Raw genomic sequence first — 14,724 nt, 5'->3', positions numbered from 1 at the left:
ACTATAATAAACTTGCTGCCTATAGTAAACTACTAGTCTCAAATGATTCAGTAGAGTGAATCGCTTAACTCTGGTAAGTGATTCACTATAGTGAATCATAACTTTTCTGTATCTGGGAGTTTGTAGTGAGGCAACTGGAATCTTTTTATGTATTTGAAATGATAAAGCATCATCAAATTCCTGCCATGTACCCTCAAGGGGTGTACAGGATATGATAGTACTACATGTAAAAAAATTACATCATTACTAACTTCCTATCTACAATTTTCCTCCAAATCAGTCTAGCTTGTCAAGACTCCGACATTATCAGATCTTATATTTCTATCGTCTAAGGCACTTTGTACCGTATCAATCCACCTATATCTTAGTCTTCCTCTGGGTGGTTTTACTGACAACCTGGCAGAGAACACTTGTTTTGCTAATCTTTCTTTGCCCATTCTGTTTAAGTGACCATACCACCTGAGATTAGCTCTGCTAACACATTCCTCCTGGATGCTGACAATGTCAAGTTCTTTCCTAATATCCTCGTTTTTAATGATATTGCCATTGATGCCATCTGTTCATGCCTCTAATCTTTCTCAGGACTCTCATATCTGCAGGCTCTAGTCTTTGGTCAAGTGTTTTTACTTCTGACCCAGCTCTCAGATCCATAAATTGAAACTGGTTTGAACACTGTCTTGTATATAGCTAATCTAGTGTTCTCACTAATTTCTCTCTTATTCCATATGAATTTATTCAGTTGACTTCCCACCATACCAGCTTTGCTGAATTCTGTGGTCTATTTCTGTATTTAATTTACCATCTTCACTAAAAATCGTGCCTAAGTAGCTGAAATGTTTTACTTGTTCCACAGGTTCTCCATTTACAACACAGTTGACATTTTCAATGATTCTGCTTATTTTCATTGTCTTTGTCTTTTTATTGCTGACCTTCATACCATATCTATTACAACAGTTATTCAATTTAGTCGGAGAATCTTGCAGACTTGTAGCGGATTTATTTAGAAGTATAACATCTGCATAAAGCAAAGAGCTGACATTAACATCTCCAATGTTGATATCATGTTTAATACCACTCTCATTCATAATGAATAACAGAGGGGATAATATACATCTTTGTCTCATTTCAGATTTAAGATTTAAACCATCTTCATGTACTTTCTTCAATTCTAACTGCTCACTTACAACTCAAATAAAGACTAAGTATTGCTTGATATAATGCCCCATTGATACCATATAACTGCAGTGTATTGAATAGCTTCTCTCTTGGCACCTTGTCACATGCCTTTTCCAAATCGATAAAACATAAATACAGATCTTTGTTATATTTCCATGCTTTCTCAACTATTTGTCGTAAAGTGAAGATCTGATCCTGGCAGCCTCTATTTGGCCTGAATCCAGCTTGTTCTTCACCAAGCTTTTCTTCCACAATTCTTCTCAACCGTTTGTCAAGTATACTGGCATAGATCTTGCCAGGAACACTTAGTAGGGAAATACCTCTGTAATTCTCACATTCAGTTTTATTTCCCTTTTTATATATGGGTACTATGAGAGCTCTACTCCAATCATTGGGAATTCGTCCCTCTTTCCAGGCTTTCTGAACTATGCAGTGCAGCCACTGTAAGACTTCTATACCACCATACTTCAGCATTTCTGGTCGAATATCATCTACTCCTGCTGCCTTTCCACATTTCAAGCCTTTGATGGCTTTTTCTACTTCAAGTATGGATATATATTCCTGACTTGCATGCCTGGTCGGTGTTTTTTACCACTGTGCTGTCATCACTGCTTGTTTCATTTAGCAGTTTTTCAAAGTAATTATTCCATACTTCAAGGATATCTTTTTCTCCCATTTTCATGTCACCTTTATCATCTCTAACTCCCTTTATAGCACTCTTTCCTCCATTCCTAAGCTTCTTCAACAACCTCCAGAATATTCATATGCTTTCTTCTTTTCCTTCACTGCTTCTTTAACTTACTGTGTCCACCATGGAGCTCTTACTTTTCTATCCTTACGGACAACTTCACCACATGCCTCTCTAGCTGAATCAATCAGGGCTTTCAAGTCTTTCCACTGAATCTCCAAAGTTTGATTCCTGTTCTCAAACTCTTTCATTTTTTTTTTTTTTTTTTTCCAATAATCTTTTTGTATTTTAGTCTACAGTTCACATCTGAGAGCTGCTCAACTTTTATTCGCTTTAAAACTTTCTTAAATGTTATTCTTTTTAATATAAAATTAAATTTTATCCTGCTTAAGTCTAAATAATGATCACTTCCAATTTCAAATCCTCTGTACATTCTGGTGTCCTGCACCAGGGAGAAAACATCACTATCAACAATAACATAGTCAATGAGACTTCTCTTATTCTTTGCCTCTTCTCTCCATGTTAATTTGTGCAAATTTTTATGTTGGAACATGGTGTTAGTAATAACCAGTCCATGTCCTGAGCAGAAATCCAACAGATGTTTGCCATTATTATTAGCTTTGCTCTTTTCTCCAAATTTTCCCAAAATATTTTTGTATGTCTCACAATCTTTTCCTACTCTATTTAGATCTCAAAGAAGGACCAACTTTTCCTTTTTCATTGTGTCAGTTGCTTTTTCTAAAGCCTCGAAAGACTCCTCCACTTCTACCTTATTAGAACCTTCTGTGGGACCATAGGCACAAATAAGTCTCATTGTCCAGTTCCCCATTCTCATATTTGCCCACATTACTCTACTTGAGACTGACTGACTGCCATTCAAGAAGATTAGTCTCGTATTTTGTGTTGAATACTATGGCTACTCCTTCTTTTCCTCGATTGTCATTGCCTGAATATAACATTTTAAAGCATTCAGCTTTTAAATAAAACTGAAATCAAATCTTTCTTTATGTGTAATTCAGATGCTCTATTCTAGCTGTTTTCTATATAGAGCAGAAAAAATGGAATTCTCTTGTATATTATTGAAATCTCAAGTAATGGTAGTTATGAAATTTAATTTTGAATATTGGATTCATAAATTTAAGAACTAAATAATACTTGCTTTTTGTGTCTGAGTATACCATGTTCAACTTCTATAGTATGAAATTACTGTTTAGTTTTGTACTTTTTTAATCTTTCAGATTAAAATCTAATAGAAAAAAGAGTTAATATTTCTGAATTAACTATCATTATTAAGTTTAATTTTAAACAGCTAGTTCAAGTTTTAGTGTGATGTTAAATGCATGGCTCATTGTTGCAGTCTGCTGTATAACTTGTTTCATATTGAAACAGTGAGCCATACATCTAACATTATGTTAAGATTTTAAACATCTAGTTAGTTTCATTTGAATAATGAATTAATATTCAGAAATCTGGGAATACTTTTTTCCTCCATTTGATTATGTGGAGTAAATAAAAATGTACAAAACTACTTATGGTAATTTCATACACAAGTTGCATGTGATGTTACTGCTTTCAAAGCCTGCCACACAAAGCATGAATATATCAAGCCACAGAAACAATAACTTGATAAAATTCAACAAATGTAATTAACATTTTCAATGCATTAACTTGAATAGCTCCAGAAACCTTCTGCATTTAAAGGTTTCTGTTAGCTTAACAACTATTACAAATTTTCTTGGTATCTTTAGCTGGAAAAAGAATAACAATTATTTTTGCTAAAACATTTTCTTTTGACACTACTTGGACTAGCTAATGTATCTGTTGGAAGCAATTTAATGATCATCAAATTCCTGCCATTTTCCCTCAAGGGGTGTACAGGATATCATAGTACTACATGAAAAATTTACATCATTACTAACTTACTATCTATAATTTTCCTCCAAATTAGTCTTGTTACTTGTCAAGACTCCAATTATCAGATCTTTTTATATCTATCATCTAAGGAACTTTGTAAAGTATCAATCCGCCTATATCTTGGTCTTCCTCTGGGTCATTTTCCTGCCAACCTGGCAGAGAACACTTGTTTTGCTAATCTTTCCTCGCCCATTCTGTTTAAGTGACCATATACCACCTTAGATTAGCTCTGCTAACACATTCCTGGATGCTGACAATGTCAAGTTCTTTTCTAATATCCTCATTTTTAATGATATTGCTATTGATGCTATGTGTTCACACCTCTAATCTTTCTGAGGACTCTCATATCTGCAGTCTCTAGTTTTTGGTCAAGTGTTTTACTTCTGACCCAGCTCTCAGATCCATAAGTTTAAAATTGGTTTGAACACCATCTTGTAATACAGCTAATTTAGTGTTCAGACTAATTTCTCTCTTATTCCATATAAATTTATTCAATTGACTTCCTACCATACCAGCTTTGTTGATTCTATGGTCTATTTCCAGATTTAATTTGCCATCTTCACTAAAAATCGTGCCTAAGTAGCTGAAATGTTTTACTTGTTCCACAGGTTCTCTGTTCACAACACAGTTGACATTTTCAATGATTCTGCCTATTTTCATTGTCTTTGTCTTTTTTTATTGATGACCTTCATACCATAACTATTACAACAGTTATTCAGTTTACTCAATGAATCTTGAAGACTTGTAGCGGATTTATTTAGAAGTATAACATCGTCCACATAAAGCAAAGAGCTGACATTAACATCTCCAATTTTGATATCATGTTTAAGAATATCATGTCATTGCCTGAATATAACATTTTGTATTTATTGCTCGGAAAGATCTCGCCAGTTTGTCTTTTTTGTTTCGGTCACCCCTATTATGTCAATCTGATACCGATCTTTAACTCTGATGTTGAGTTGGGGTGTGTTTTCAGTTCAGATTTGTTCCAGTAGCTGACTTTTCACTGTTTGCCCTGGTTCCCTGACTAAAACAACGGGGGGGCCTTGTTTAAGCAGGCAATGCCCCAACCGGCATAAAATTTTGTCATGTTGTACCATCATTTTGTATTTTGGTTTAAGCCAATAAGAATATAATTTGGTTGGCTAAATCCCAAATTGCCAGCCCATCCTCGTTCGTTCAGTATCTAGGTAGATACGCAACAGATGCATCACGAGAAGGTGAGGATTGGACATTAGGTCAGAAGCCCTATTCGGTTTCCTGCATTCCTTTTAAAGGCTATGTGGAGGTCTCCTCTCAGTTATATAGCTTTGACCCTTAAGCACCCCGCAATTTAATGATTAACAACCCAATTCTAATCTAAAATATGACTTCCTCTAGAATTCATTAGTTTGAATCATTGAGGATAACTTTATAGTAAGTATGCTCCATACTTCCCTGATGGGTACTTTCAGGGGAATGTACTAGTTTAAAAAAAAAAAAAAAGGTTGGCAACCTTCTCCAAAGTCTGTTTTAACATTTTAGATTTAATAATTGATCAAGTCACAGCCTTGCTTATACATTTTTTTTTACTCACACTTTTGCAAACAATATTACTTAAACAATATGATTTTGCAGTGGTTTAAGCCGATTCAGAGTACACTTTGGTCAGCATGCAATATCTGTTTAAGCGATGTCAAAGTGGATACATGTGCTACTTAGATGAGAATTGGACATTGGGTGGGTCAGAAGACCTGGTTGGTTATGTGGTGATCTTGCTCCAGTTATGGGTACTCTTTAAGCAGTCACACTAACCAAGTACTATGAAAGAAATTTTAAAACATTCTAGCTAATTTTATAACCTGTAAACTAAACCTCCCCCATTTGAAAGCAAATTTCACATCTTTTTAATACCCTACCTATTCCATGGGTTTTTAGTCTAGCAAGTAGTTTTCATCACTAGCTGTTCAGTACAGCTCATAAATCACACTTTGCTCAATGGAAAGGATTCAACTAAATCCAAGGTTCAGAATACTTAATCTCCATTCTAGCTCTACAAGTTTACATTCTAATTGCTCTTTTTAGAGCAGAAGCCCTAAACTTTTTCAACTTAGTTGAAAAAGTTCAGCTGTTGTAATTTCCATTAATCGAAAATGGGAAAGGAAAAAATCAAATTTTGCATTAGTTTTTATTTGAACACTTGGCAAAATATGCATTGCCATAACTGTGCAAAAACATACCTTTTTAAAATAAAAGGGTTTTAACTTTTTTTTTTTTTTTTTTCATAGGTTGACTCAGATGATCTTCCTTTGAATGTGTCTAGGGAAACACTTCAGCAACACAAACTACTGAAAGTGATTAAGAAAAAACTAGTTAGAAAAACATTAGATATGATTAAAAAAATTTCCAAAGAAGAATATGAAAAATTCTGGAAGGAGTATAGTACAAAGTAAGTAATAACAAATTTCTGAAGGTCTACTTAAACAAACCTCTTAAATCTTTTATTTTTTGAATACTTCATTGCTGAAGCCCAATAGGCACAATATTATACCAAAGGAAATTCATTGTAGGAAATTATTCACTTACAACAAACTGTTCCTTATTGAATTTTTTTTAGTTAGTCAGTCAGCTGTTTTGGTTTCAGGAAATAGCAGTCTCATTATCTTAATTTATACACGAATGATTTTCCATAAAAATCATGTAGCAGCTATTAGAAAAGGCTTTCTGATTATTAATTTGAGCTATTTTTAAGTTAGATTTTTTTTACATGACCCAGAAGTATTTTTTTTTTTTTGTCATTCTTTCCTAATAAAAAAAAAAAAAAAAGAGGATTAAGTGTTTTTGATTGTTTAAAGTGAGATTTCAAATTTCCTTTCTTTCTGTTTGATCTCTGTCAGGGATGTATGCTAAATCAAATCTAGCAAAGAGTGCCACTTTGGAGTGGTTTAATATTGGTGATTAATCATTGGCCAAAGCAATGTATACACCATGAAATTCATCACTGATATAGTTGATTATATATTCATTCATAGCTTATAACTGTCAATATGATCAGCAGTGTCAAATTTGATAATTATATACATATATTCAGCCATTACTACTAAAAGGATAAGTTAGTTCCATAAATTTATTGCTTTCTTTGCTTATTGCTAAGGCCATTCCACATGTTCTATCTTAGAACAAATAATACCATTTTGTTATCTGTTTTTCTTTACTATTTTTTATTATGCTGATTAGTGAAGCAAACTCAGGCATGTCACGTGGCTTGAATTTTCCTTTTATCTCCTATTAGATAATAAATTCACAACTGAATTTCTCACTGATTAAAACTCAAGGCATATGACATGCCTGAGTTTGCTTCAATATTAACTTGGCTGTTATATTTGTTACAACTTATATTCCATTTAGTAAAGCTTTCCTTCAGGATGTCAAGAGAATTAAAATTCCTCTGACATTCATTTAATCATTGGTTGGGTACTCATGAGCTTCATATTTGCCTGACTAAGGACTTATCATAAGTAGATTTCTAATTATGGCTGCAATTTTTTCAGCTTCTTAAATTTTCTCAGTTTAAGAATCAGTCGCATTAGTAAACCCTAGGATGTCTTGCGCTGAACACCTCAGCTTTTTGAAGATCTTTTAAACTCCTGTTTTCAAGATTGGTTATAGCAAGTGCACTTAGATTAAATCTCCCTTCACTATAACTAAAGGGAGAAACATACTGAAACTTGCAGAGGAAGCCAAGGCTGTACAGAAGTTCAGGTTTTGTCTGTTTGATAATGATCAGAAGTCCTATACTTCATTAATGAATAGTTCTGAAGTAATTTATTAAATTATACTTTATGTATCAAGGTGCTTAAGATACTCTGGTACTACATAATTGACTTCTTATTGAGTTTCATAAACTAATTTTATTTATTTTTATATTTATGATTATCCTCAATTAAAATAAAAATAATTTACAGTCTGAAACTTGGAATAATTGAAGATCCTGCTAATCGTACCAGACTAGCAAAATTAGTGAGATTTTATTCTTCCAACTCCCCTTCAGATTATACTTCCTTATCTGAATATGTTGAACGAATGAAAGAGAAGCAGGAATATATCTATTACATGGCTGGGGCATCACTGGATGAGGTAAGCCTTTTGTAGAATATATAATGTAACATCTAAAATGTTAATCTTCATCAAATTCCTGACATGTACTCTCAAGGGATGTACAGGATATGATAGTACTATGAAAAACTTGCATAACTACCTGCCTACAAATTTCCTCCAAATCAGTCTGTTACCTGTCAAGACTCTAACATTATCAGATCTTATTTATTTCTGTCTTTTAAGACCCTTTTTACCATATCAATCCACCTATATCTTGGTCTTCCTCTAGGTCTCTTTTCAGCCAACCTGGCAGAGAACACTTGTTTTGCTAATTTTTCCTCTCCCATTCTGTTTAAGTGGCCATACCACCTGAGATTAGCTCTGCTAGTACATCCATAGATGCTAACAATGTCAAGTTCTTTCTTAATATCCTGTTTTTTTAATATGATATTGCTACTGATGCCATTGCCACTGATGCCTCTAATCTTTATCAGAATTCATATCTGTGGTCTCTGGTCAAGTATTTTTATTTCTAACCCAACTCTCAGATCCATAAGTTAAAATTGGCTTGACCACCATCTTGTATGCAGCTAATTTGGTGTTTTGACTAATTTATCTTATTCCATATAAATTTATTCAGTTGACTTCCTACCATACCAGCTTTGATTCTGTTGCCTATTTGCATATTTAATTTACCATCACTAAAAATCATGCCTGTAGTAGCTGAAATGTTATACAGGGTGTTCGGGATAAATTTGACATATTTATAATTAATTATATTTTTCCGTAAGTTACATGTATTAACACACACTTCTCTTCATTTAAAAGGATGGATAGCTGGAACCCACCTGAATCATGGAAGAGAATAACTTGTATCATGATGATTCGTGCCCGCCATCAAAATAAGGATATTACGACTGCTGCCCAATGCTCCCTGAATACAGTAAAAACAATCAGGCATGAACTAGAGACTTGCAATGGTGACTACGAGGATGTAGCAAGAAGAAAGATCCCTAGCAGACGATCTGATTGCGTTCGTACAGCAGAATTCCTCGCAAATCTGCAGGAACAGGTGTTGAAGAACCCTGGCATTGGAATTCGGGCTTTGTTCGTGGAGTTGCTAACTGTAGTCAAGCCCTGGATAACAAGGGTAGCCAATGGTAGGCCGTATGTATGGCAGCAGGATTCGGCCCCTTGCCACACCTCTGGGAAAAGTCAAAAATGGTTGTCTGAAAATTTCTACGACTTCACCAGTCCAAATGTTTGGCCTCCAAACTCCCCAGACCTTAACCCCATGGATTATTTTGTATGGGGCGCAGTTGAAAAAGACACCAATCGCACTTCCAGTAATACAAAAGCCCAGTTAATGGATAAAATTAAAACAGTTTTTGCGGCCCTTCCCAGGGAGACTGTAGCATCAGCTTGTTCGAGGTTCCGAAGCAGAATTGAAGCTGTGATCGATGCTAATGGTGGTTTTTTTGAGTAAATCTTGTTGATAGTATTGTAATTAACTCTGCCTGTAATGTTTTTTTGTCAATTCATTAAATTTAATAGATACAAAGAAGATTTTCTTTTTCCTTACGAAACTGTCAAATTTATCCCGAACACCCTGTACTTCTATAGGTACAAGTATTGCAGTTGATATTTTCAATGATTCTGCCTATTTTCATTATCCTTCATATATCTATTACAACAGTTATTCAATTTGTCAGGGAATCTTGCAGACTTGTACTGGATTTATTTAAAAGTATAACATCATCTGCATAAAGTAAAGAACTGAGATTAATATTTTCAATTTTGATATGAGGTTTAATACCACTTTCATAATGTGATCCATATAGATAAGGATACATTATCCCCTCTGTTATTTATTATCTGACACCAGATTTAACATATCTTTCTGTACTAGTCATTTAAAGACTAAGTATTGCTTGACATAATGCCCCATACAACTGTAGAATTTTGAATAGCTTTTCTCTTGGCACCTTGTCATATTCGTTTACCAGATCTATAAAACTTATATACAGATCTTTTTGTTATATTCCCATGATTTCTTAACTATTTGTAACATGAAAATCTGATCCTCAGAATCTCTATTTGGCCTGAATCAAGCTTGTTCTTCACCATGCTTCCCCTCCACAATCCTTCTCAAGTATACTTGCACAAATCTTATCAGGAATGCTCAGTAGAGAAATACTTCTAATTCTCACATTCAGTTTTATTTTCCTTTTTGTATATGGGTACTATGAGAGCTCTACTCCAATCATCTGGAATTCGTCCCTCTGTCCAGGCCACTATAAGACTTCTATCTCCATACTTGAGCATTTCCCGTCGAATATCATCTACTCCTGCTGCCTTTCCACATTTCAGGCTTTTAATAGTTTTTTCTACTTCAAGTATTGATATGATTGCATGCCTGTTTGGGGTTTCCATTGTGCTGTTACTGATTTTGTTTGATTTAGCAATTTTTTGAAATAATTACTCCATACATTAAATATCTTTTTCCAGTTTTCATGTTGTCTTTATCTCTAATTCCTTTTTACAGCACTCTCCTTCATTTCTGAGCTTTTTTAACAACCTCCAGAATATCTTGCCACCTTCTTGATATTTATTTTTCTTACCAAAGTCTTTGGATGGAAGGGGGACTTATCAGAACAGTGATAGAAGGTAAAGTTCCTGGAAAAAGAGGAAGAGTAGACCATCAATGAGATGGATGGTGTGTGTTGAGTGACTGATCTTCAGAGAGTTGAGGCCATTAGAAAATCGAACAGGACTACATAGAGAGGCCTGGTGTGGCACACCACCGAGCATTGGAGTGACCATATCACCGGCATCTGTAGATGCCCAGTGAACTTATATATATATACCAAAGTCTTCCATGACTTTTGTTTAGCTAATTCTGCAGTTTTCAGCTTTCTTACATTTGTCTCTGTATGCTCTAAGAGCACAAGGTGATTGATTTATTTGCCAGGAACTTTTGATATGCTTTCTTTTCCTTCACTGCCTTCTTAACTTCCTGTGCCCACCATGGAGTTCTGATTTTTCATTCAGCCAGAGAGGCATACAGTGAGGTTCTCTGCAAGAATAGAATGTTTTCTTCAGGGCTTTTCACTGAATCTCCAAGGTTTGGTTCCTGTTCTCAAACTCTTTTATTTTTTCTTGAATAATGTACATTTTAGTCTACAGTTCACATCTGAGAGCGGCTAAACTTTTATTCACTTTAAAACTTTCTTACATGTTCTTATTTTCAATATGAAATTCAGTTTTATGGTGATCACTTACAGTTTTAAATCCTCTGTATACTTTGGTGTCCTGCACCAGAGAGAGAACATTCCTATCAACAATAACAGTCAATGAGACTTTTTATTCCTTGCCTCTTCTCTCCATTTGAATTTGTGCACATTTTTATGGTGGAACATCGTGTTAGTAGTAACCAGTCCATGTCCTGAGCAGAAATCCAACAGGTATATATGCTTTTATTATTAGCTTTGCTCTTTTCTCCAAATTTGCCAAAAAATATTTTTGTATGTGTAACAATCATTTCTTATTCTATTTAGATCCCAACAATGACCAGCTTTTCCTATTTCATTGCATCAGTTGCTTTCTCTAAAGCCAAAAAAAAAAAAAAAAATCCTCCACTTCTACCTTAGTAGAATCTTCTGGGACCATAGGCACAAATAAGTCTCATTGTCTAGTTTCCCCATTCTGATATTTGCCCACATCACTCTACATGATATTGCCTGCCATTCAAGACGATTAGCCTTGTATTTTGTGTTGAATACTATAGCTACTCCTTATTTTCCTTGATTGTCATTGCCTGAATATAACATTTTGTATTTATTGATCAGAAAGATCTTGCCAGTTTGTCTTTTTTGTTTCATTCACCCTTATTATGTCAATTTTCCTCAGCTAGCTCCATTCTTTCATTTCATTCATCTTTTTGTCATTCCAGCATCTTATGTTGATAGTACTGATCTCGAACTCTGAGTTTGGTTGTTTCAGGTTTTCTTCCAGTACAACCCTTGCAAAAACAACGGGGGGGCCTTGTTTAACTGGGCGACTCCCCAGCTGGCATGAAATTCTGACATGTCCTTATTATAACATTAATCTTGTATTTTGGAATTTAAGAATTGCAAATTTTTAGTAATTGTATACTTTATGCCAAGTTTAAGTTGGTGTTTTTAATGTTACAACATGCTTTTGTTGATTAGGTTCTTAGTTTAAAATTTCATATATCAGTGCAGTTCAGGATTTCAGATTTATAATTGAGAACACCTCAAATGCAGGTAATGTGATCAATCGATTATAATGAGGCTACTAAAAAAAAAATATGCAATAAAATAGAAGTATTGACAGAAATGAAATATAACTAAGTACAATGTCAACACATTTGGTGTTAGAGATGGACACAAGTGAGATCCTTAAATAACTAAAATGCAATATTTAGGCAGTAGTAGTAGTAAGCAACTGCTTTACTTCCATGATATCTTAGTTTTTCAAGATAGCTAACAAGGATATCTTAGAAATCCTTACTCTGTGGTTAACATGCTAATATAGTAGCAGATTGTGCCAGGTCATGAATGGTATTCTAGCCATGCTGCGAGAGGTAAAAGGAGTGCATTTTTGTGAATATGTGGAATAAACTTTGTTTTTGGAGACTATTGTTGAAAGGGAGTGATGATTAAGTTAATAGATTTGAGGACATAAGATGTGAAAGAGCAGAAAAATAACATATAAATGGAGAAGTGAGTAGTGAAAATGAGAGGGTAGGAACACAAGACAGGGAAATGGGAGAGGATCAGGGTGAAATGGGAGATACTGTGAGGTGTGCACAAGCTGTATTTAAAAGTAAATGTAAATGGACAGAAGCTTGATGATATGGGGGAAGTAGGATTGATGGTGATAGAGAAATGGCCAATAGGAAGTATAGAGGAGTTGCATCTGAGACAAGATGTCTGTAGGATTTGTTATAGAGCTGGAAGTGTGAGCTATTATGTTTATACAAATGCCAGAAATATATCTTAAAAAAATAATCCTTGCATTGAGTTCATCTGCTCAAAATTATTGGAATAAGTGAAGTGCAGTTAGATGAGGAAGACATCCTGACAGGAATAGACGGAAGGATATGATTTTTGTAAAGACAAGGCAGAAAGTGCTGTTGATGGTAGCAGAGGAATTATGCTCATTCATTCATTCTACTCAAAACTTGAGTTTTCAGCAGGATGAAATTTATATTCAGCAGAACAGTAAGAACGTTTTATTTAAATAAAATCAGTTAAGTAGCTTTCAGAAATAACTGTCAACTCAAATATTCAAGGAAAAATTTTTAAAATAAGAACCAAACCTTGGAGACTCGAACATTAATTCAGCCAGTAATGCATGAAAAGTTATCTGCAAGGATAGAAAATTTAAATGGACTTAGAAGTTAGAAGCTAAAAAATAAAGCATATCAAAAGTTCTTAGCATGTAAGTCATCAGAGAGAATACAGAAAAATAAAGCAAAGCACAATACAAAAGAAACAAAAAAAAAAATTCACAGGAATACTTGAGTGAGAATGTTGAAGATGAGAAATGTTCTGGCAGCTATTGAAAAGCACTTATAAATGGAGGAGTACTGCTGAAGGAATGAGGTGATTAAAAAAAATTACAGGACAGTGATAGAAATTATAAAGAATAATCACAATTACTCATAATGTAGAGCTTTCATTGTTTTTATTTAAAAAACAAAACTTAAGAATTGGAAAAATTTCTCTCCTTTAGTGTTCTTAGTCTCAGTCAGGTATGCTTACATAAATCACACTAAGAAACTCCAAGAGACTTGGAGAACAAGCATTTTCACTTTAAAACAAAGTTGAGAAATTGTGGGAATATTGACAGCTGTGGTTAGAGTACCTACTCTTCAACCAACAGGCTGCGGGTTCGAATCCTGCCATGGGTATGGATGTTTGATTGTCTTTAGGTGGGAGATGAATGTCAGTGCCAGTGTGAGACCGTTGCCCTGCTTATTGAAAGCCTGAAGTAGTTGAAAAGTTTAGTCCCTAGAACAGGGTTTCCATATTATGTAAAATAAATACAAAAAAATAAAATTTGATTTTAAAAAAATCGTTGGCTCACCTGTGGTACAAAATGTACTATAGATTTGCAAATAACCTTTCATGGGTGGGAGCAACATAAAGACAAAAAAATCTTAATACAGTAACCAGAGAAACTTAAGACTGCTCTAATCATATGATGTCAGTAGTCTGGTTACAATTTTGAAGACATACAGCATAATGGTTTGTAAAATTTGGATGTGGATTAGAAATAGTTCATAAAACAATGTCCATTAAACAGTGGGAGATGATAGGTTAAAAAAGCATGCTTGATAGGAGAGACCCAGAGGAAGACTAAATGTAATTTAAAGTGCCTTTTAGAAGAAAAAAAAAAGTCCTGACAACATTAGAAGAAAATTGATAAGAAGTTAACAAATTTTGCATGTAGAATGTGATACATTCCTAACATATACATTTCAGGAATTTGAAAGAGGATTTGACGATGTTTAATTTACCACTTAATTAACCAGGTGAGAAGGAAAAAATCCAAAAGTAATTAAAAAAAATTATAAAACAGATTAGTTTGAACTGTCTACTAAAATGTGTCGCTGTGCAAAAATTGGGAAACCAATCATACCTTGGAGTTCAGTGGCAAAATATGAAGAAAGCATTATTTCATCTAGTGAGATATGAAGAGTAGTTTTCAAGAATAAAACTAGACTGCATGTCTAAAAATTAGAGGCAGAATTATCAAAAATTGCTGTAAAGTCAGCAGGTTGATGTAGAATACAGAAATGAAAGCTACATTTTCTGGTTTTCAAAAGGATGAAGAAATGT

The 14,724-nt window shown here is 34.2% G+C and overlaps 1 protein-coding gene across 1 annotated transcript in view; it reads left to right on the top strand.

Moving 5' to 3' along the window:
* Positions 1-14,724, top strand: part of Gp93 (heat shock protein 90 Gp93) — a 71,467-nt gene that overhangs the window by 40,139 nt on the left and 16,604 nt on the right. The window contains exons 10-11 of the mRNA XM_090401056.1: positions 6,046-6,206; positions 7,723-7,894. Of these exons, the coding sequence (XP_090257182.1) occupies positions 6,046-6,206; positions 7,723-7,894 (333 nt within the window). The remainder of the gene's footprint in view (positions 1-6,045; positions 6,207-7,722; positions 7,895-14,724) is intronic.

Source organism: Typopeltis vanoorti, chromosome 11 (genome assembly GCF_054136105.1).
Source record: "Typopeltis vanoorti isolate ZY-2024b chromosome 11, IOZ_Tvanoo_1.0, whole genome shotgun sequence".
NCBI classification, from domain to species: Eukaryota; Metazoa; Arthropoda; class Arachnida; order Uropygi; family Thelyphonidae; genus Typopeltis; species Typopeltis vanoorti.
The sequence above is the reverse complement of the archived record's forward strand: the minus strand, read 5'-3'. Positions and strand labels throughout refer to the sequence as shown.